Source organism: Rhinopithecus roxellana, chromosome 7, assembly GCF_007565055.1.
Source record: "Rhinopithecus roxellana isolate Shanxi Qingling chromosome 7, ASM756505v1, whole genome shotgun sequence".
In the NCBI taxonomy this organism is placed as follows: Eukaryota; Metazoa; Chordata; class Mammalia; order Primates; family Cercopithecidae; genus Rhinopithecus; species Rhinopithecus roxellana.
In genome coordinates this window covers 95,593,031-95,615,880 of record NC_044555.1, presented here as the reverse complement: position 1 = coordinate 95,615,880, position 22,850 = coordinate 95,593,031, and the positions used below count along the sequence as shown (strand labels likewise).

General features: G+C 36.0%; 1 protein-coding gene across 3 annotated transcripts in view; it reads right to left on the bottom strand.

The window, feature by feature from the left end:
* Nucleotides 1–22,850, bottom strand: part of COL4A5 (collagen type IV alpha 5 chain) — a 298,599-nt gene that overhangs the window by 109,142 nt on the left and 166,607 nt on the right. For all 3 annotated transcript variants that reach the window (XM_030934587.1, XM_030934588.1, XM_030934589.1), the window contains 9 exons: nucleotides 13,313–13,486; nucleotides 12,909–12,992; nucleotides 8,865–8,957; nucleotides 7,388–7,458; nucleotides 6,889–7,080; nucleotides 5,526–5,694; nucleotides 2,947–3,039; nucleotides 2,448–2,552; nucleotides 1,375–1,472 (listed from right to left, as the gene is read on the bottom strand). In XM_030934587.1, coding sequence (XP_030790447.1) covers nucleotides 1,375–1,472; nucleotides 2,448–2,552; nucleotides 2,947–3,039; nucleotides 5,526–5,694; nucleotides 6,889–7,080; nucleotides 7,388–7,458; nucleotides 8,865–8,957; nucleotides 12,909–12,992; nucleotides 13,313–13,486 — 1,079 coding nt within the window. The remainder of the gene's footprint in view (nucleotides 1–1,374; nucleotides 1,473–2,447; nucleotides 2,553–2,946; nucleotides 3,040–5,525; nucleotides 5,695–6,888; nucleotides 7,081–7,387; nucleotides 7,459–8,864; nucleotides 8,958–12,908; nucleotides 12,993–13,312; nucleotides 13,487–22,850) is intronic.

Sequence of the window (22,850 nt, the reverse complement as noted above, 5' to 3'; positions counted from 1 at the left end):
CTTATTTTTAAAAATTGCCACAGCCTTGGAGAGAATGTGGAGAAATAAGAACACTTTTACACTGTTGGTGGGACTGTAAACTAGTTCAACCATTGGGGAAGACAGTGTGGCGATTCCTCAAGGATCTAGAACTAGAAATACCATTTGACCCAGCCATCCCATTACTGGGTCTACCCAAGGGATTATAAATCATGCTGCTATAAAGACACATGCACACATATGTTTATTGCAGCACTAACTCACAATAGCAAAGACTTGGAATCAACCCAAATGTCCATCGATGATAGACTGGATTAAGAAAATGTGGCACATATACACCATGGAATACTATGCAGCCATAAAAAAGGATGAGTTCATGTCCTTTGTAGGGACATGGATACAGCTGGATACCATCATTCTCAGCAAACTATCACAAGAACAGAAAACCAAACACTGCATGTTCTCACTCCTAGGTGGGAATTGAACAATGAGATCACTTGGACACAGGAAGGGGAACATCACACACCAGGGCCTATTGTGAGGAGGGGGTGGGGGGAGGGATAGCATTAGGAGATATACCTAATGTAAATGATGAGTTAATGGGTGCAACATGCCAACATGGCACATGTATACATATGTAACAAACCTGCACCTTGTGCACATGTACCCTAGAACTTAAAGTATAATTTAAAAAATAAAATAAAATAAAACAGCATGGGAGGAAAAAAAAAAAAAAAAAAAAAAAAAAAACGAATTGTCTGTTTTCAACAAAATAGATTGTATTTTAATGGAAAAAAAAATTGCCACAGCCACCCCAGCCTTCAGCAACCATCACCCTGATCAGTGGGCAGCCATCAATACTGAGTCAAAACCCTCCCCCAGCATAAAGATTATGACTTGCTGCAAGCTTAGATGATTGCTAAAATTTTTTAGCAATGAAGTATTTTTAATTAAGGTATGCATTTTTTTTTAGACCTAATGCTATTGCACCCTTTAAAAACTACAGTATAGTGTAAACATAACCTTTATATGTATTCGGAAACAAAAAAAAATTGTATGATTTACTTTATTTTGATATTCACTTTATTGTGGTGATCTGGAACTAAACCTGCAATATCTCCAAGGTATGCCTGTATTCTCTAATCAACGAACTGGGCACTCAAAAATAGGTACAGAAATTTTTTTTTTTTTCCTCCAAATGTGACCTCTTGGACTATTAAAGATGATTTGGGGTTAACTATTTTTTTAAATGGAAATATAATAAGTTATTTTATCTATATATTTCTAGTAAAGACTTGGGACTTGGGATGATATCTGAGTCAAAATAGAGAGCTAGAAATAAGGAAGGTGGGAAAGATAAGAAAATGAGAAGGACTAAATAAAAATGTCCCAGACCTTTGGTCCTGGAAAGCCAGGTGGCCCAGGAGGGCCTTCTAGACCAATTCTTCCAGGTGTCCCAGGTGCTCCTGGAGGTCCTGGAATTCCAGGAAAGCCTGTAAAATGATAAGTCATTTTTTAACCACCAAAGGAAAGACACTTTAAGAAAGATATTCAAATTCCCAAAGCCACATTCTAATCATGCTTAGTGACAACAGTAAGATGTTAAAAGCACAATGACATTCTACTACCTAAGATTAAGCCTTACAATCCCCTCAATCACCTTACAGTCCTTTTATTTTCACATAGAGCTAATGTATGTGGAACATATGCTTTTCTGAAGAAAATGAGGGCTATTATATAATAAGATAGAACTAAATTTTAAGGAATGAATTCCACACAAAAATGCCCAAGAACTTTTCTTCTGCTTATATCTGGATATAGTATGACAAGGGCCTACCATATAATTTTGGAAATGGACTAAAACTAACTGCAGATATTATAGATACATATACACATAAAATCAAACCTGATACTTTTGAAAGCATTTTGTATAAATGAGTAAAGGTATATTTAAGAACTGTCCTCAGACCACTGTGTGCTCTTGCCATTTGTGAGAATAAATTCTGTGAGGAATAAAGCAGAACTGAAGCATAAGCCCTAAAAAATTTCAATAAATCAAGAAAATATTATTTAGCATAAAACATTACTTGGCTACACATGTGCAATAAGTCTGTTTTCTATTTAAAAAATCCATTAACTCAATAAATAACAAGTGTACACTATGTGTTAGGAACTGTTCTAAACCCTGAGAATACTATGGTGAACACAAAAGACAATTCCTGTAATTTCTAAGCTTATATATCACTTTTGCATATCTAAAATGTAGATATTTTCCTGTCTGGACTGTTTTAGATAAAGATAATGAATGAACTTACAATGAAAATACACTAAGATTTTTTATTTACATTCTTTATAGTACAGAGAAAAAAGGTACAATTAATATATTTTATTTGTTGAATGAATTTTATCAAAGAATAACATCATGCTAATCTTCTGAGCTACCCTGCCTGCTGCCCATTCCAACATACCTTTAGGACCAGGTGGTCCAGGAAGCCCAATTCCAGGGATACCTGGTTCTCCTTTGCTACCAGGTATCCCTGGCAAGCCTGGTTGCCCTGGGAGTCCAGGGTCACCTATGGAGAAAGAGCAGTTATGGAAAGGAAAACGTTCAAAGAAAGAAGCCGCCAGGGCTGGGTGCAGTGGCTCACGCCTATAATCCCAGCACTTTGCGAGGCCGAGGTGGGCGGATCACCTGAGGTCAAGAGTTCGATACCAGCCTGGCCAACATGGAGAAACTCCGTCTCTACTAAAAATACAAAAATTAACTGGGCGTGGTGGTGGGTGCCTGTAATCCCAGCTACTCGGGAGGCTGGGGCAGGGATAATTGCTTGAACCCAGGAGTTGGAGCTTGCTGCAGCAAGCCGAGATCACCCCACTATACTCCAGCATGGGTGACAGAGCAAAACTCCGTCAAAAAAAAAAAAGCCATCAGTGTTGAAGATACTTTGAAATAAATTCCTCACATACCTGGAAGACCTACTTCACCATCTCTGCCTGGGTTACCAGGCAAGCCAGGCTTCCCTGGCTGGGTTATAGCCTGACCTGGATCCCCTTTAGGACCTGAAAGCAAGAGTAAATCAGTGGTAAATGAGAAGTATTTACTCAACTAAAGGTCTCTTTTTAATTAAAAACAAAAAAGAAAATTATCAGTAATGTTTTGAAAATGTAAACTAACAAAAATTCACAAGAAAAACAATCTTCCACTATATATTCAAGAAATATATAAAACAGAAGGATAGAATTTCAAAAAGAAAAAGGATATGACAGTCTTAAGGACTTCCATGATTCAAGATGTATAATGGTTAATTTTAGGTTTCAACATGGCTAGATTAAGAGATACTGATATAGCTGGTAAAGCATTATTTCTAGGTATGTCTGTGAGGCTGTTTCCAAAAGAGACTGACATTTGAATCAGTGAAATGTATAAGGATGATCGACCCTCACCCAATGTGTGTTGGTACCATCCAATCAGCTGAGGGACCGGATACAACAAAAAAGGCAGAAAAAAAGGTGAATTCACTGCTCTCTCTCTTTTGAAACTGGTACACCCATCCTCTCCTACCCTTGGACATCACAACTCCGGGTTCTCTGGCTTTCAGATTCTGGGACTTGCACTAGCAGCCACTCAGGTTCTCAGGCATTCAGACTAGGACTGAGCCAAGCTACTGGCTTCCCTAGTTCTTCAACTTACAGGTGACCTACTGGGGGACTTCCCAGCCTCCATAATCATGTAAGTCAATTCCCATAATAAATCACCTCTTATCTATCTATCTGTTTATCTATTTATCTATCTATCATACCCATCTGTCCATCCATTTTAGAAAACCCTAAAACAGGGTGTTATCTATATAAGTATTTTTAAAATGTAGGCCAAAAGAGCATTAAAAATCAAACTGTAGTAAACAAGGAAAATACTTCTTTTGGCTAATAGGTACATTTAGGTTTTACACGTGCAAAGTTCAAGTATATCTACTTCTTATTAATGGAAACATGAACTTGAAATGGGCTCAAGAAAAAAAAAAAGATTTCCTAAACATGACACAAAAAGCACTAACCATGAGAGAAAAGATTGATAATTTTGATGATGTGAAAGTTGTTTTCTGCTCATTGAAGACACCATACAGAGTAAAAATGTCAAGCCACAATAGGTAGAGATTTCTTTTCACAAAATACGTAGGTAACTAAGAACTAATACACAGAATATATAAAGAACTCCTCTAAATCAATAAAAAAAATCCAATATAAAATTGGTCAAAGTACTTGATTAGGCATTTCACAAAAGCAAATTCAAATGACCAATAAACACATGAAAAGGTGCTAAACTTTAATATAATCAGAGAAATGCAAAATATCACACTCAACAGATTGGCAAAAAGGTAAAAGTCTGACAATACAAAATGTTTCCGAGGATGTAAATCAACATAAAATGTTCAACACTGCTTGTGGTAGTTAAAAATTGGTACAATTGGTCTGGATATAGTTTGTAATTATCCACTCAAGTGGAAGATGCACTTATCCTATGCTTTGAAAATGCTAATCTTAAACACATACCCTAGCCCAGGTATTGGTAAGCATTCTGTGTAAAGGACCAGAGTAAATACTTTAGGCTTTGTGGACCATACGGTCTCTGTAGTAACTACTCAACTCTTCAGTTGTAGTGCAAAAACAACCACAGACAAGGTGAATGGTTGTGGAAGTGTTCACATAAAACTTTTATTTATAACAGGTGGTAGGCTGGATGTGGTCCATGGACTGTAGTTCTATAGTTTGCCAACTCTTGCCCTAGAGAAGTGTGAGCACATGAACACAAGGAGATATAGGGATCTATCTATCTACCTATCTATCTATATGACTGTACACAGAAGCATTATTCATAATAGATCCAAACTGTAAATAACCCAATTGACCATTAGCAATAGAATGGATCAATCAACTGTAACACACACACACACACACAAACATACATACAATGAAATACTATATAGCAATAAAAATGAACATACTATATATAGCCACACAAAAAGTTAATATAGAAAACACTTACCCTATGATTCCTTTAACATGAAGTTCAAAAAGAAACAAAATTAAAATACTCTGTTTAAAAATGCATACAGAGGTCACAAAATAGAGGGGTAATGGAAGAAAATTATGTAAAAGTCAAGACAGTAGAGAGGAAGAAGGGAATTGTGATTAGGAAATGACAGGGAGAAAAGGTTAGGGGTTTCTAGGATGCTGGTAACATTATATTTTTTGATGTGTGTGGTAGTTACCTGTGTGATTCTGCTATAATTATTTATTAAACTTTGCATTATGTATCATGTACTTAAAAAGAACAAAATTAACAGTAACAATGAAACAGTCAGAGAAGATTTAAAGAGAAACCCCCTTACAAAAAACATTGTGATCCCTTGCTAAGATGCTCCGAAGAGTTCAAATATAAATGGCCAGGGAATCACACCTCTTGGGAAAGGAAGCCATGAGTAGCCAAAACATAACAAATTTCTGTTTTTAAGCACCAAATTTAAAACAAAACACAGTAGACTTACCTGGTATTCCTGGCTGGCCTGGATTTCCTGCCACACCTTGTATGCCTTTTTCACCTACTGGGCCTGGAGGGCCAAAACCAGGAGGACCCATAGGCCCTATATTCCCTGGGAGGCCTGGTAAACCTGGGTTCCCAGGGGGACCTCTTTCACCCTTAAAAGTAATTCCACCCTAAAAAGGGAAAAGTTTAATACAGAAACATATAGATACAACAACTATCTGTAGGTTGGTACTGAATACAACTGGGGAAAGGCTATAGCCATAAATAGTTCTTCTTAAAAGCTATATAAGTGAGTGGTATTATAGGATGGTATGTGTGATCATTCCGCTTACTCATTCCTCCAACAAATATTTTTGGGCTCCTACTATGTGTCAAGTGCTGGTGATACAACAGAAAACCAAAAATACAAAAAAAATCTCTGGCTTTATGCAGCTTACATTTTAGTGTAAGTCAGAAAGGTTATAGTCTAGATAACATTATAAAATATCACTTCCTACCTAAATATCCTGGGCTGTGTGCTATGTACAAAGTAAGATTGTTCATTTATGGTAAGTCTTTCAGTTCTGTGGCACATTGAACATGGCTATCTACTTGTACTGATCTCTAAGCTTACTATATATATATATGTGTGTGTGTGTATATATATAGAGAGAGAGAGAGAGAAAGAGAGAGACACAGAGAGAGAGAGAGAGAGAGAAACAAGTTAAATTGCTGGTTATGAGGTTTATTTATTTATTTATTGTGATGGAGTTTTGCTCTTGTTGTCCAGGCTGGAGTGCAGTGGTGTAATCTCGGCTCACTGCAACCTCTGCCTCCCGGGTTCAAGTGATTCTCCTGCCTCAGCCTCCCAAGTAGCTGGGATTATAGGCGCCCACCACCATGCCCGGCTAATTTTTGTGTTTTTGGTAGAGACGGGGTTTCACCATGTTGGCCAGGCTGGTCCCGAACTCCTGACCTCAGGTGATCCGCCCACCTCGGCCTCGCAAAGTGCTGGGATTATAGGCGTGAGCCACCATACCCAGTCATGAGGTTTAAATAAACCCAGGGAAAGATATGTGGGGGTTAAGAGATGGGGAACCTTATACTGTCTCATAAACATCTTAACCTCCTGCCCACCTATTCATAGAAAATATTATTCAATATTAAAGGGTTAAGAAAAATAAGTTTACAAAACAAGTGAAAGAAAAGAGTAGTGAAGAAACCCTACATAGTCAGTAACAATGTGCCATTACTGTATGGTCACACTGTTTTAAGCATTGATTGGGTGTTTATCTCAGCATCAGGCCCATCCTTTGAGTTAACTTAGAAAACATTTCTAAGTGAAAATTTAACATCACAAAACGAAAAACATCAAACCAACTCACAGGCTCTCCTTTCGGGCCAGGAAGTCCTGGCAATCCATCCTGTCCAGGAGTGCCAGGTAAACCAGGAAGCCCTGGAGCTCCAGGGGAACCCAAATCTCCTTTGTCACCCTTCATTCCTGGAAAAGTGAGGATATCACCAGGTTCACCTTTAGATCCAGGAAAGCCTGGAGCACCTGGAGCTCCTGGAATGCCCTGAAGTGGGTAAGGAAAAAAAGAGAAAGAGTGGAAAAAGAAGAAAGAGAAAAAGAAAATCAGTTTCTTTTTTTCTAACATTTTCTTCTCTCCAGTTTACCCCTTCAACCCACCCAATAACATTTAATGTACAAAGGGCTGAATCAAGTGAGGCATATGAGTCAGGAATAGTCAAGGAATCAAATAAAGTACAACTTAATAGAAAAATGAAATTATATATGTGTGTATGTATATGAATAATTGAAAATCAATGTGTAAAATGCCTTCCTTCTACTTCTTTTTGTTTTATAATATACTCAAAACTTACTGGTAATCCTTTGGAACCAGTTGCACCAGCTTGTCCTTTTTCACCTTTCTGTCCAGGGAAACCAAGGGATCCTAACACACACACATACACACACACACACACACACACACACACACATATGATAATGTAAGCTTTGAGCTTGAACTCCTGAAAAGCTCATACAGAAATCATCAAGTCAGAATGTAAAGTTTTTAAAATAAGAATCCCATTCAATCCCATTTAAGTCACATTTGTGTTTTCCTTTTATGTTCTCAAAATGAGATAATCATCCTTTTTAAAATAAATTTAACATTTCATGTTACATACAATATTGTATCCTAAGAAACTTCCAACTCCAAAGCAGTCCTTCTCAGACCTTGCAACTACCAAATACTATGCACAACGTTTCCTGGGTTCCTATGATGTTTTCATTGCCAAAGGGAGAAAAAGATAATGAAAAGGTCTGAATATCTTTGTTCTGACTTATGCAGTTTTCGTAGATCCTTACCAGTCCTTTCTTTGGTTTATCATTCCCTGAAATTTGGTTTATGAGAAATATTTGCAGCTCAAAGACTAGAGGAAACGTTACTAAAGCAGTGGTTCTCCAAATGGATCCCTGGACCAGTGGCATCATCACCACCTGGCTACTAATTAGAAATGCTAATTCTTGAGCCTTCATCCAGGTCTACTGAATCAGAAACTTTGAGAGTGAGGCTCCGCAGTCTGGGCTTCAAAAAGCCCTCCAGGTGATGCACTCTCAAGTTTGAGAACCATGAGACTAGAGGTACAAGGCTAGATTACTAACGTCCGATAATGTCTAAAAGATTTGTTGAAAGTATTCCCAAACTCCAAATGAATTGGTGTCCTTCATAGACTCACTAGACAGAAAGGTAAGAGATCTGGTGTCTATTCCCAGCCCTGACTCAACATAAAGTGTAATTTCAAGAGAATACTGGGATATCCTAAGGGGCAGTTAAATGAAACAGTTGAGGGTCTGACAGATATCACATACAGTTTTGACTGGAAAGGGGGATAGATGAGTTATACATAGAGAGAGGAATAGTGGCAGTTGATTGTCAAACTCTGATAGAACCCCTATTTCTGAACGACAACATGTGATACATCCCCAGTGACTGGAATCTCTGCCACTGGAAACTATATTCAGGGGCTAGGTATTATGAACTTTTCTCCCAGTATTCTGGAAAAAAGAAGTCTGACTCTGTATAAGTGATTTGTTTCTTCATATGGAAAATGGGGAAGATATATTTCCTGAAATTATATTGTCAAAATGCTTTAATAGAAAATGTTGGTAGCTTCAGGTATTAGAAACAAGAGCATAATTATTTTGATAACAAATAGAGGCATTTCATACTGAATTATTTATAGATATGAGTGACTAGCTATAAAAATGAGAAACTGGTAACATTCTAAAAGTATAAGCTCAACAAAATCTAGCCAAAAAATATTTAGAAGGTTGCCCTGAGGCAGAATGGTTTACCTGGAGGACCTGGGAGACCTGGCAAACCAGGTTGACCTGGAGGCCCTGAAATACCAGTTCCAATGCAGTTGAAGCAAGTGTCACCTTTGTCACCTAGTGAAATCGTAATAACAAACAAATGTTACTGAAAGGGGTACATATACCTTCAATAGACAGGTTCTAAAAATGTCAGCACTAAGGGATAGCATTTCCACTTAATGGTGGAATTGGAGAAGCCTATATCCTGAATCAATTTATGACAAATAAATTGCTGAGTGCTCACTGTGTGCCAAGAACTGTTCCAGATGCTTGTGTTACATTGGTGAGCAAAAGATAAAAGTCATGGATAAAAATTCAGGTCTACATGCCTCACATTCTACCAGGGGAAAGGGATAATAATCAATAAAGGAAATGAATTATCAAAATGTATATATGAAATATTTTAATATAATATTAACTATAGGCAGGGTGTAGTGGCTTATGCCTGTAACCCCAGCACTTTGGGAGGCTGAGGCAGGCAGATAACTTGAGGTCAGGAGTTCGAGACCAGCCTGGCCAACATGGCGAAACCCCATCTCTACAGAAAAAATAAAAACATTAGCCAGGCATGGTGGTGCATGCCTGTACTCGCCAGGTACCCAGGAGGCTGAGGTGGGAGGATTGCTTGAGACTTAGGAGATCAAGGCTGCAGTGAGCTGTGATTGCACCACTGCACTCCAGATTGGGTGACAGAGCAAGCCCCTTTCTAAAAAAAATTAAATATATATTAAATATTTAATATGCTTTAAAAGATATTATTTTTATAGGAAAAAATAGAACTACATAAGTAGTATTGAGTATGCCAGGGAAGGGTGGAGGATTGCAATTTTAAATAGGGTAGTCAGGATAGACTTGATTGAGAAGTTGATATACGATAAAACTATACTCAGGGAAGGGCGGGGGGTTGCAATTTTAAATAGGGTAGTTAGGATAGACTTGATTGAGAAGTTGATATGTGATAAAACTTAAAGGACATGACATGTGCATAAGAGTGTAGAACATTCCAAGCAGAAAGAATAGCCATGTTTGGTATATACAAGGAACAGCAAGCTGACCAGATTGCTAGAGCAGAATGAGGGAGGGGAACAAGGTCAGAAAGTTGACAGTTTACAACAAATGGCATATAGGCATATAAGAAACATAAAGGCTGTGGTTTTTACTGTGAGTGAAATAAGAATCTAGCAGAAAATTTTTTTTAAAAAAGCAACTTGTTATAACTTAAGTTTTTAAGGGATGACTCTAGCTGCTATGTTAATAGCCTCTAAAGGCAATGATGGAAACAGGGTAACCACTTAAGTGGCTACTGTCGCAGCGATCTAGGAGAGAGATGGTGGTAGCTCATCCCAGTGACTGCAATGAAAATGATGAGAACAGGTTAGATTATAGACATATCTGAAAGTAGAGTCAATGGGATGCTCTCATGGATCATATATGAAATACAAAAGAAGAGGGGAATCAAGGATGACTCTAAGGTTCTCAGCATGAGCAACTAGAAGACTAAAGTGGCCTGCTTTTTAAGTAAGAAGCATAAGATGTGAGTGGAGCAACTATGGGGAGGAGGTGGCAGAAATCAAGACTTCACTTTGATCAGGAGGTCAAATTCAAAATGTTGACTAGGCAAATGGATACACAAATCTAGAGGAAAAGAGTTATATCTGGATAGGAGGCATAAATTTGGAAGTCATGGGCAATTAGGTGGTATTAACAATCACAAGACTGAATAAATGAGTTTAGATAGAAAAGAAGAACAAGGACTCAATCTTGGAGCATTTTAAACTTAAAAGTTGGATAGATAATTCTAAGATACGTACAAAAATGCAAAGAACCTAGAATATCCAAGACTTACAATAAAGCCACAGTAATTAAGACAGTATCGTATTGGTGCAAGGAGAGACTAATGAAACAACAGAAGAGAATACAGCAGTCAGAAACAGACCTACACACATATGGTCATAAGATCTCCAAAAAAGTGCTAATGCAATTCATTGGGGTAATTGATGATCTTTTGTGCTACAGTACTGACTCAACTGGACATCCATATGGGAAAAATGAACTTTGATCCCTACTCCAAACTCTACACAAAAAATAATTGAAGAAAGATCAAAATGTGAAAGGTAAACAATAAAGTGTCTAGAAGAAAACACAGAGGAATATCATAAGGCCTTTGAGGTAAGTAAAGATTTCTAAAACGGTGCATAAAAAGTACTAACGATAAAATAGGACATTGATTAATTTGATTTCATTTAATTAGCAACTTTTGTTAAACAAAAGTTAACAAAAGAGAAGATAGTTTTAATACATATATCCAATAATAAAATTAAAGATAAACACAGGCACTTTACAAAAGAGAATATAAAAACCAAAAGAAAGTAGTTCATAATCAAGTCACTAAGCAAATGCTAACAAAAATCACTTTGGAACATGGTTTGGTAATATCTATGAAACAAAACCTACACCTACCCTGTAACCCAGCAATTCAATTTCCAGATATATCTCCAATAAAAATTAGTGTGTATGTCCTACAAAAAATACATCTACAAGAATATTTATGACAGCTTTATTCACAATAGCTCCAGACCAAATGTCCATCAACACTAGAATACTGAGGTAATGTGCAGTGGAAAACCAAAGAATGGTGGAAAAATACTGCAACAAACAAAAACATAGATATATCTCACATATATTATATTCAGCTAAAGAAACCAGACACAAAAGAGCTCATACAGTATAATTCCATGTATACAAAGTTCAAGATTAGGCAAATTAATATATGCCAGAGGATAAAATAGTGATTACCTTTGGGGGATACTGAGTAGGGAGCACAAGAGTCTTCCAGGGTCCCGAAAATGTTCTATATTTTGGTTTAGATGGTAATTAGATGGATACACATACACGCACACACACGTATGTACACCACAGAGGAATGAAAAAGAACAAGAAATGTAATGTACTGAAAGCCAAGGGATGCAAATGTTTAAAGAAGGCAAAAAGCAAGCAAAAAAAGGACAGACCTGACATTTGGATTAGCAGGATATAGACTGCTGGCAACTGACCAGCATTTGTGGAGTGGTAGGCAGTGGGGAGTTGGGGGAAGAGGGGATAAAATCCTGATTGGAGTATGTCTAAGAGAAAACAAGAGGAGAGTATCTAGAGGTAATGAGTAGAAAATTCTTAGGAAGTTTTGTTGCAAATGGGAATAGAAAAATAGAGAAGCAGCTGGCAGGGAATGTAGGATTACCCTATTTTTTTAGACAGGTGAAAAAAGCATATTTGTATGCTCCTGGGAATGACTGAATAGAGAGGGAAAAAATTGGTGATGTGGGAGAGGCAAAAATTGCTGGAAAAAAATCCTTGGGGAAACAAGAGGAAATGGAATCTATTGTATAAATAGAAGAACTGGCTTTAGATAGGAGCAGTAACAGTAATATGCAAGAAGGGAGACTATATGAGCACAGGTACAAGTAGGTAAGTAAATATGGTGGTGGCAATCTGTGAAAGTTCTCTTGTTACTGCTTTAATTGGTCAGTGAAGTAGGAAACAAGGTCAGAATAGGGGAGGAACTGCTAAAATTTGAGAAGAGAAGAAAAAGTGTAGGCTCAGAAAATGTGAAAATTTGGATAATGCTTTTGTTCCAAGTGAGTACAATGAAGTGAGAGAAGGGCAAAGGAATCATGGATTTATGAATGGAATTGATTGCAGTGATTGATAATGGAATTTAAGCTAGGTTAAGAGGGAAGAAAGGACATCAAAGAGTTAAGCATTAGTCAAAGTTGCTAGGTCTCAGTGGGGTTGGAGTATTGGTGGAGTCAGGTTACTAGAGGTAGTAAGCTAGAAAGAAGAGAGCGATGCAAAAAATGGGATGCATGAAACCAAGATCATGTAAGTATAACACTATTGGTAATGAGATGGTCTTGGGGTATGACCATGGGAGTCAGTGGCTAAGGTGTGATGGATGATACAGGGGATTTTGCTGATTATTTGAAAGAATGAAGAAAATGAAGGAATGAATATGTCTGGAGATCAAACCTTTAATTCCTTGTTCTCCTTGGAGTCCTTTATCACCTGGAGATCCTGGGGGGCCTGGAGGGCCTGCTTCACATATCTCATAACCTGAGTAAGATAAAGAAAGGATAGCAAGCTAATTGTTGTGAAATATCAAGAAGATTAAACAAAAGAAAGCCTGACAAGCTTTTCAGTTACTTCTCTGAAGAAATACAAGTACCTATAAGCAAAAGGAAAATACAACATTGTTGATAAATACTATTTGAAGAGCAAATGTAAACATCCAAGAACTACTAAAACCCAAAAAGTAGAAGCAGTAGTAGAATTTCTTAGATATCAGAAATGCAACAAATGAGGCCAACCTTTAGCTAGAGTTACTTATAAACAAAAGCAAAAATAGAACTTAATAGGAGAAAAATACAGCTTACTAGGAGGGATGTGAGGTCCAGGAGGGCCAGGAGGCCCTGGAAGCCCAGGAGCCCCAGGCTGTCCATCAAGTCCAGGAGGTCCAGGAATGGAAATTCCAGGTGGTCCTTCATCACCTTTCTGACCCCTTTCTCCAGGAAATCCAGGAGGGCCAGGAGGACCCACAACTGCAGCCCCTGAGATTCAAAAAAGTGATCAAAATGATCTCATCTTAGAGATGTTACTTTAGTTATCATTGAGACATTAGATAATAATAAGATCTTCCTTTAACATATAATTCTGGTTATATTATTTTTTTTCTAGGAGATTCAAAACTCTGAAAAAAAGGTTGAAAAATTTCAAAGAATGTAAGTAACAGTTTGAGGGTAGGAAACAATAATTTAAAGTAGCTTTATTACTTTTGGAAATTACTAGTAACCCCATCCTTTGACACTATGATCTGATAATCTTAAAAATACCAGAAAGTCATTAACAACATAAAAAGGTATTTCAATGTTCCCATATAAACATGGCTCTGTTTCTGGACAGTCTTCTGTTACACTGGTGATTCATGCACCATTAACACACATTTTAGTTACTATAACTTAGTAATGTTTTCAAAACTGCTAAGGAAAATATGCTCATCTTTGTTCTTTTTTAAAACCATCTTCACTACACTTACAAATTTACTTTTCTAAATAAATTTTAGAATCAACTTGTCAGTTTCGTTTTCAAAAACTGTTGGGATTCTGAATGGGATTAATTTGAATTTAAAGATTAATTTTTGGTAGAATCAACTGTTTATAATATTGGTTTTTCACATCGAGTAATAATTAAGTTTATTTCTCCATTTATTTAGTAATTTTATATTATTTAATAATAATTTACAAAATTCTGCAAAGAAGTCTTACACATGTATTGTTGGGGTTATTCATGGGTTTGTTTTATAACTACTGTGCATTTTAATACTATTACAATTGTGAAGTGTATTTTTTTCTCTTACATGTTTGCTGGTGAAGAGGAAGGCAAATTAAGTATGCTACGCAGATCTGGCCATCTTGCACACATATTCTCTTTAAGATCTGGGAATTTGTCAATGGATTTTTTAAAGCTTTCTGGTAGATAATCAGATGGTCTCTGAATAACTGAAATTTGGGCTTTTTCCCCATTCTTACAACCATTTTTTCTTCCAGATTTAGTGCATGGGCTAGGATCTCCACTTTAAGGACAAACAGCATTGGTAACTCTAAGTATCTTGATCTTATTTCTGACTTGAATAAAAATGTTCCTGATGTTTCACCACAAAGCATGACATTTCCCATACAGTCCTGCAGATAGATTCATCAAGTTAAGGTAACTCTCTTTTAATTCTAGTTTAAGAGGTTTAGCTTTCTTTTAAAAATGAATGGGTATTGAATTGTATTGACTGATTTTTCCACATCTATTGGCCTGTTTTCTTTTACTCTGTCAATGTACTCAATCACAGTAACCTCAATCCATCCTTGCAATCTTGGAGTAAAATCTACTTGGTCATAATATCACATAATTTAATATGCTTCTGGATATTTAGGATTATTGCTTCTACGTTCATAAATTAGACTGGGTTATTGCTAGTGTTATCTCCTTAGTTGTTTAGTATCAATGCTAATAAACTGACTTTTTTTGTTGTTATTTTACAGCATACCTTTTGCTTTTCTTTTGGTGTTTTTCTTTTGTTTGTTTTTGTTTTCTTACTTTAAGTTCTAGGATACATGTGCACAACGTGCATGTCTGTTACATATATATCCATGTGCCAAGTTGGTGTGCTGCACCCATTAACTCGTCATTTACATTAGGTATATCTCCTAATTCTATCCCTCCACCCTCCCACCTCCTCCCACCCCACAACAGGCCCCGGTGTGTGACGATCCCCTTCCTGTTTTCCACAATGGTGGAACTAGTTTACAGTCCCACCAACAGTGTAAAAGTGTTCCTATTTCTCCACATCCTCTCCAGCACCTGTTGTTTCCTGACTTTTTAATGATCACCATTCTAACGGGTGTGAGATGGTATCTAATTGTGGTTTTGATTTGCATTTCTCCAATGGCCAGTGATGATGAGCATTTTCTCATGTGTCTGTTGGCTGCATAAATGTCTTCTTTTAAGAAGTGTCTGTTCATATCCTTTGCCCACTTTTTGATGGGGTTCTTTTTTTCATGTAAGTTTGTTTGAGTTCTTTGTAGATTCTGGATATTAGCCCTTTGTCAGATGGGTAGATTGCAAAAAATTTCTCCCATTCTGTAGGCTGCCTGTTCAATCTGACGGTAGTTTCTTTTGCTGTGCAGAAGTTCTTTAGTTTAATTAGATCCCATTTGTCTATTTTGGCTTTTGTTGCCATTGCTTTTGGTGTTTTAGACATGAAGTCCTTGCCCATGCCTATGTCCTGAATGGTATTGCCTAGGTTTTCTTCTAGGGTTTTTATGGTTTTAGGTCTAACATTTAAGTCTTTAATCCATCTTGAATTAATTTTTGTATAAGGTGTAAGGAAGCAATCCAGTTTCAGCTTTCTACAAATGGCTAGCCAGTTTTCACAGCACTATTTATTAAATAGGGAATCCTTTCCCCATTTCTTGTTTTTGCCAGGTTTGTCAAAGATCAGATGCTTATAGATGTGTGGTGTTATTTCTGAGGCCTCTTTTCTGTTCCATTGGTCTACATCTCTGTTTTGGTACCAGGACCATGCTGTTTTGGTTATTGTAGCCTTGCAGTATAGTTTCAAGTCAGGTAGTGTGATGCCTCCAGCTTTGTTCTTTTGGCTTAGGATTGTCTTGGCAATGCGGGCTCTTTTTTGGTTCCACATGAACTTTAAAGCAGTTTTTTTCCAATTCCGTGAAGAAAGTCATTGGTAGCTTGATGGGGATGGGATTGAATCTATAAATTATCTTGGGCAGTATGGCCATTTTCACGATATTGATTCTTCCCATGCATGAGCATAGAATGTTCTTCCATTTGTTTGTGTCCTCTTTTATTTTGTTGAGCATGGTTTGCAGTTCTCCTTGAAGAGCTCTTCACATCCCTTGTAAGTTGGATTCCTAGGTATTTTATTCTCTTTGAAGCAATTGTGAATGGGAGTTCACTCATGATTTGGCTCTCTGTCTGTTGATAGTGTATAAGAATGCTTGTGATTTTTACACATTGATTTTGTATCCTGAGACTTTGCTGAAGTTGCTTATCAGCTTAAGGAGATTTTGGGCTGAGATGATGGAGTTTTCTAAATATACAGTCATGTCATCTGCAAACAGGGACAATTTGACTTCCTCTTTTCCTAATTGAATACCCTTTATTTCTTCCTTGTGCCTGATTGCCCTGGCCAGAACTTCCAACACCATGTTGAATAGGAGTGGTGAGAGAGGGCATCCCTGTCTTGTGCCAGTTTTCAAAGGGAATGCTTCCAGTTTTTGCACATTCAGTATGATATTGGCTGTGGGTTTGTCATAAATAGCTCTTATTATCCTGATATATGTTCCATCAATACCTAGTTTATTGAGAGTTTTTAGCAAGAAGGGCTGTTGAATTTTGTCAAAGGCCTTTTCTGCATCTATTCAGATAATCATGTGGTTTTTGTCTATGTTTCTGTTTATATGTTGGATTATGTTTATTGATTTGCATATGTTGAACCAGCCTTGCATCCCAGGGATGAAGCCCACTTGATCATGGTGGATAAGCTTTTTGATGTGCTACTGGATTTAGTTTGCCAGTATTTTATTGAGGATTTTTGCATCGATGTTCATCAGGGATATTGGTCTAAAATTCTCTTTTTCTGTTGTGTCTCTTCCAGGCTTTGGTATCAGGATGATGTTGGCCTCATAAAATGAGTTAGGGAGGATTCCCTCTTTTTCAATTGATTGGAATCGTTTCAGAAGGAATGGTACCAGCTCCTCCTTGTACCTCTGGTAGAATTCAGCTGTGAATCCATCTGGTCCTGGACTTTTTTTGATTGGTAGGCTATTAATTATTGCCTCAATTTCAGAGCCTGCTATTGGTCTATTCAGGGATTCAACTTCTTCCTGGTTTAGTCTTGGAAGAGTGTAAGTGTCCAGGAAATTATCCATTTCTTCTAGATTTTATAGTTGATTTGCGTAGAGGTGTTTATAGTATTCTCTGATGGTAGTTTGTATTTCTGTGGGGTCCGTGGTGATATCCCCTTTATCATTTTTTATTGCATCTATTTCATTCTTCTCTCTTTTCTTCTTTATTAGTTTTGCTAGCGGTCTATCAATTTTGTTGATCTTTTCAAAAAACCATCTCCTGGATTCATTGATTTTTTTGGAGAGTTTTTTGTGTCTCTATCACAGTTCTGCTCCGATCTTAGTTATTTCTTGCCTTCTGCCAGCTTTTGAATGCGTTTGCTCTTGCTTCTCTAGTTCTTTTCATTGTGATGTTAGGGTGTCAATTTTAGGTCTTTCCTGCTTTCTCTTGTGGGCATTTAGTGCTATCAATTTCCCTCTACACGCTCCTTTAAATGTGTCCCAGAGATTCTGGTATGTTGTATCTTTGTTCTCATTGGTTTCAAAGAACATCTTTATTTCTGCCTTCATTTCGTTATGTACCCAGTAGTCATTCAGGAGCAGATTGTTCGGTTTCCATGTATTTGAGCAGTTTTGAGTGAGTTTCTTAATCCTGAGTTCTAGTTTGATTGCACTGTGATCTGAGAGACAGTTTGCTATAATTTCCGTTCTTTTACATTTGCTGAGGAGTGCTTTACTTCCAACTATGTAGTCAATTTTGGAATAAGTGTGATGTGGTGCTGAGAAGAATGTATATTCTGTTGATTTGGGGTGGAGAGTTCTGTAGATGTCTATTAGGTCCACTTGGTGCAGAGCTGAGTTCAATTCCTGGATATCCTTTTTAACTTTCTGTCTCGTTGATCTGTCTAATGTTGACAGTGGGGTGTTAAAGTCTCCCACTATTATTGTGTGGGAGTCTAAGTCTCTTTGTAGGTGTCTAAGGACTTGCTTTATGAATCTGGGTGCTCCTGTGTTGGGTGCATATATATTTAGGATAGTTAACTCTTCTTGTTGAATTGATCTCTTTACCATTATGTATTGGCCTTCTTTGTCTCTTTTGATCTTTGTTGGTTTAAAGTCTGTTTTATCAGAGACTAGGATTGCCACCCCTGACTTTTTTTGTTTTCCATTTGCTTGGCAGATCTTCTTCCATCTCTTTATTTTGAGCCTATGTGTCTCTGCACGTGAGATGGGTCTCCTGAATACAGCACACTGATGGATCTTGACTCTATCCAATTTGCCAGTCTGTGTCTTTTAATTGGAGCATTTAGCCCATTTACATTTACATTTAAGGTTAATATTGTTATGTGTGAATTTGATCCTGTCATTATGATGTTAGCTGGTTATTTTGCTCGTTAGTTGCTGCAGTTTCTTCCTAGCATCAATGGTCTTTACAATTTGATATGTTTTTGCAGTGGCTGGTACTGGTTTTGTCACCAACTTTATTTTTCTTAATGTCCTGAAAATAGTTTAAAATTTGGGAATTATCTGCTTTTTGATAACTTGGTAGAATTCGTTTGTAAAATGATAAAACCACCCATACAACCAATGCATTTTCATGGAGATCCCTAACATTTTAAAATATTCTATGGTAATTGAGCTACTGAGGTTTCCTACTTTCTCAAAACATTTTTAATTAATTTGTTTCCTGTTTCATGATAAATTTATATTTTATCCAAATTTAAAATATTTTAACACATTTATAGTTTTCTTGTAATTTAAAATTTGATTTTTATTATGATGATCTTTTTCTTTACTGATTATATTTGTGCTCTTTTTCATTTTTATCTTGATTGTATTTGCAAACTTGTTAATTTCAAACTCTTCTCACTCAAAATATCTTTTATTTTTCCCTATTCAATTACATTTTTAGTTTGTTTTCTATTTATTAATTTTTATTTTTATCTTTATCAAGCTTTTCCTTCTGTTTGTGCTTGTTTCTTTTTTCAAAAACTTAAGTCATTTCGTTTTAGTCTTTCTGATTTTGTGATAAGGGTACTGATTTAGTTATAGTAATGAGTTTTGATATGAGGTGCTTTCATTGTTGTTTAGCATTCAGTAGTCTGTCATTTCCTTTTGTTTCTTTTTTATGTCTAGAAATATTTATATTGTTTCTTAATATATAATTGTAAACAATTTTGGTGATTTTGTTGTAAATTTCTTTTTTATTTCACTGTGATCACAGAGAATGACATGCATGTAATTTTTAAATATTTCTTTATGTTCTAATAGAATGAATTTATTTAAATATTCCATGTATGTTTAAAAAGAATGCATATTCTCTGCTGCACACAAAGTATTTCTCTTTCCCCCATATATACAGCTCAATTGTGTTGCTCAAATCATTTATACCCTTATTTTTCACCTACTTGATATGTTGGGGATTTGCCAGTTTATTTCCCATACGCTATCAATTTTCACTTTATACATTCAAAGCTATATTGTTAGATACATAAAGATTCATAAATTTTAAATCATTGTGATATGATTTATCTATTTATTCATATGAAATGTCTCTTTTTTATTTTAGATTCAGGAAGTACATACGCAGCTTTGTTAGTAATACAGGGGCATATTGCATGATGGTGGCATTTAGGCTTCCAGCGAACTCATCACCCAAATAGTGACTATGTACCCAATAAGTAGCTTTTCAATCTCCCCAACTTTTGGAGCCTCCTATGTCTATTGTTTCCATCTTTATGTCCATGCATACCTATTGTTTATCTCCCACTTCTAAGTGAGGACAGATGGTATTTGGTTTTCTATTTCTGAGTTATTTCACTTAGGGTAGTGGCCTTGATCTGCATTCATGTTGCTGCAAAGGACATGATTTCATTGTTTGTATGGCTGCATATTCTTCCCTAGTGCATATGTACCACATTTTCTTTATCCAATCCACTTCTGATGAACACTTAGGATGATTCCATGACTTTGCTATGATGAATACTGCTGCAATGAACATATGAGTGCACGTGTCTTTTTGTAGAATGATTTCCTTTGGGGAGATACCCAGTAGTGCGACTGCTGGGTGGAATGCTAGTTCTACTTTTAGTTCTTTGGCAAATCTCCAAACTGCTTTCCACAGTAGTTGAACTAATTTAAATTCCCACCAACAATATATAACTATGACCTCCACATTCTTGCCCAAATTTGTTATTTTATGACTTTTTAATAATAGCCATTCTAACGTTTGAGTTAGTATCTCATTGTGGTTTGACTTTGCATTTATTTGCTGATTAGCGATGTTAAGCATTTTTTCATGTTTGTTGGCCACATGTATGTCTTATTTTAAGAAGTGTTCTGTTCATGTCTTTTGCCCAGTTTTTAATGGGGTTATTTTTTTCTCTTATTGATTTGTTTAAGTTCCTTATATTAATAGATTCTGGATACTAGCCCTTTGCCAGATGCACAGTTTACAAATATTTTCACCAATTCTGTAGGCTATTTACTCCATTGATTGTTTCTTTTGCTGTGTAGAAGCTCTTTAGTTTAATTAAGTCCCAATTGTATATTTTTGTTTTGGTTGCATTTACTTTTGAAGTCTTAGTCATAATCTTTGCCTAGGTCAATGTCCAGAAGAGTTTTTCCTGCATTTTCTTCCAGAATTTTTATAGTTTCAAGTTTTGCATTTAATTATATTTCATACTATATTAGAATTGCTAAACCAGTTTTATGTATAGCATTTGCCCAATATATATTGCATTATTTTCAGATTGTATCTGTCACTTTGCTTTAGATATGTCTACTACACACTATATATAGGTATTTTTAATTTCAATTTTAGTCAGTGTCTTTTAATCAGTGTTTAGTTCTTTCAAATTTGTTGGAGTTACTGACTTATATTTAACTTCTTCTTGTCATCTTATATTTTATTTTCTATTTGCCCAGATTTGTCTTTATTTTGCCCCAATCCTAACTTATATAAGAGATTTTTAGTCATTTTCTTTCTTCAATTGGTGTGTAAGTTATACATTTTATTTCTATTCTTCTCTAGTGGCTACTATTAATATTTTAACCTACGTACTTAAACCTATATATTTCTAAAAATTTATACAGTTAACAAGATTTATATTATCTTTCCCTAACAAGACAAAACACTTCTCTTTATTCTCTCTGCATCTACACATCACAGGTTAATAATGCTTACAATTATAGCTCCAAGTTGTTACTTAAAACATCTTTTTAAAAAATGACCAGTACTGATTTAGACTTAATATGCTTTACTAATATATTTTCTAAGCTTTGGTTCTTGCATGCTACCGCTATTCTCATTTTATCGAGAATTCCTTTTTTCTTTTTGGAGTAAAACCTTCAGTAACTATTTCAGAGACAGTCTGAAGGTGTTAAACTTCCTATGTATCTCATCTTCACATTAGGATGATAGTTTAGTATAATACAGAATCCCTAATTCATAGTAATTTGTCCTTATCACTTTGAAAATGTGCTCCATTCTCATCCTCTGACTCACTGCTTTGTAGGTGATCGGCTTTTTGTGCTCAAATAGTTTTTAAGCGCTTCTTTTTATCCCTGAATTCTGAAATATCCCTACAATGTGTCTAGTTATGGGTCTTTGCATTACTATTATTTTACTCTTGCTTAGTGCTTCATGAGCTTTTCCATAGTGATGTATGTGTTTTTTAATAGATGGAAGTTCTCAGCCATTATTTTTTTCAAATGCTGCCTCTTGTCCCATTCTCTCCTCCTTGACCTCCCTCATGAGATAATTTTGGAGCTTCTAGGTTTATCCTTTATACCTCTTAACTTTTCATTCATACTTCCCAACTCCTTATCTCTTTTACTGCATCCTGAGATAATTCTTTATTTCAATTTTCCAGATACAGTATGTATTTAGTTCACTATCTTGAGATTAGGAATCTGAAATTCACATTTAGGAATCTGAAGTTCACATTTAGAGCATAATGGAACCTATATTTATTTTCTTTCTCTTGGGAAAGATCACTATCACTCATCTCATCATTTTGTATTTCATTAGCCACATATTTTTGAAGGAAAAGGAATAATAATTTATTGAATATGTATGTGTGCCAGGCACTGTACCACATGCATCTGGAAATTTTACATACATCACTATTATTAGCCTATTTCAGAGAACATCCAAATAAACATTCTAGATAAGGGCAGTACTCAATTTGTGGCCAAATTAGAAATGTTCAACTATACTGTGTGTTTTCAAAGGCAATAATATAAAACTCAGTATTGAGCTCTAAGATTTTATTTTATAACAAAATCACCATGGGGATTTCCAGTTAGGTGTTTCTGAAATTTTAGGTGGATAATGCTGCTTGCCATTTTTATACAGGAAATCTTGCAAAACTAGGCATTACTTGGGGAGAATATCCTTCCCTATTAGCATGAAAAGTGTGATGATTTGCCTATTAAATCTCAGAATTGTTTGGTGTAATATAGCAATAATAAAATGTACCCCAGTTAATATGGCTATCATCAAAAAGACAAAAAAATAACAGATGCTGCAAGGATGCAGAGAAGAGAGAAC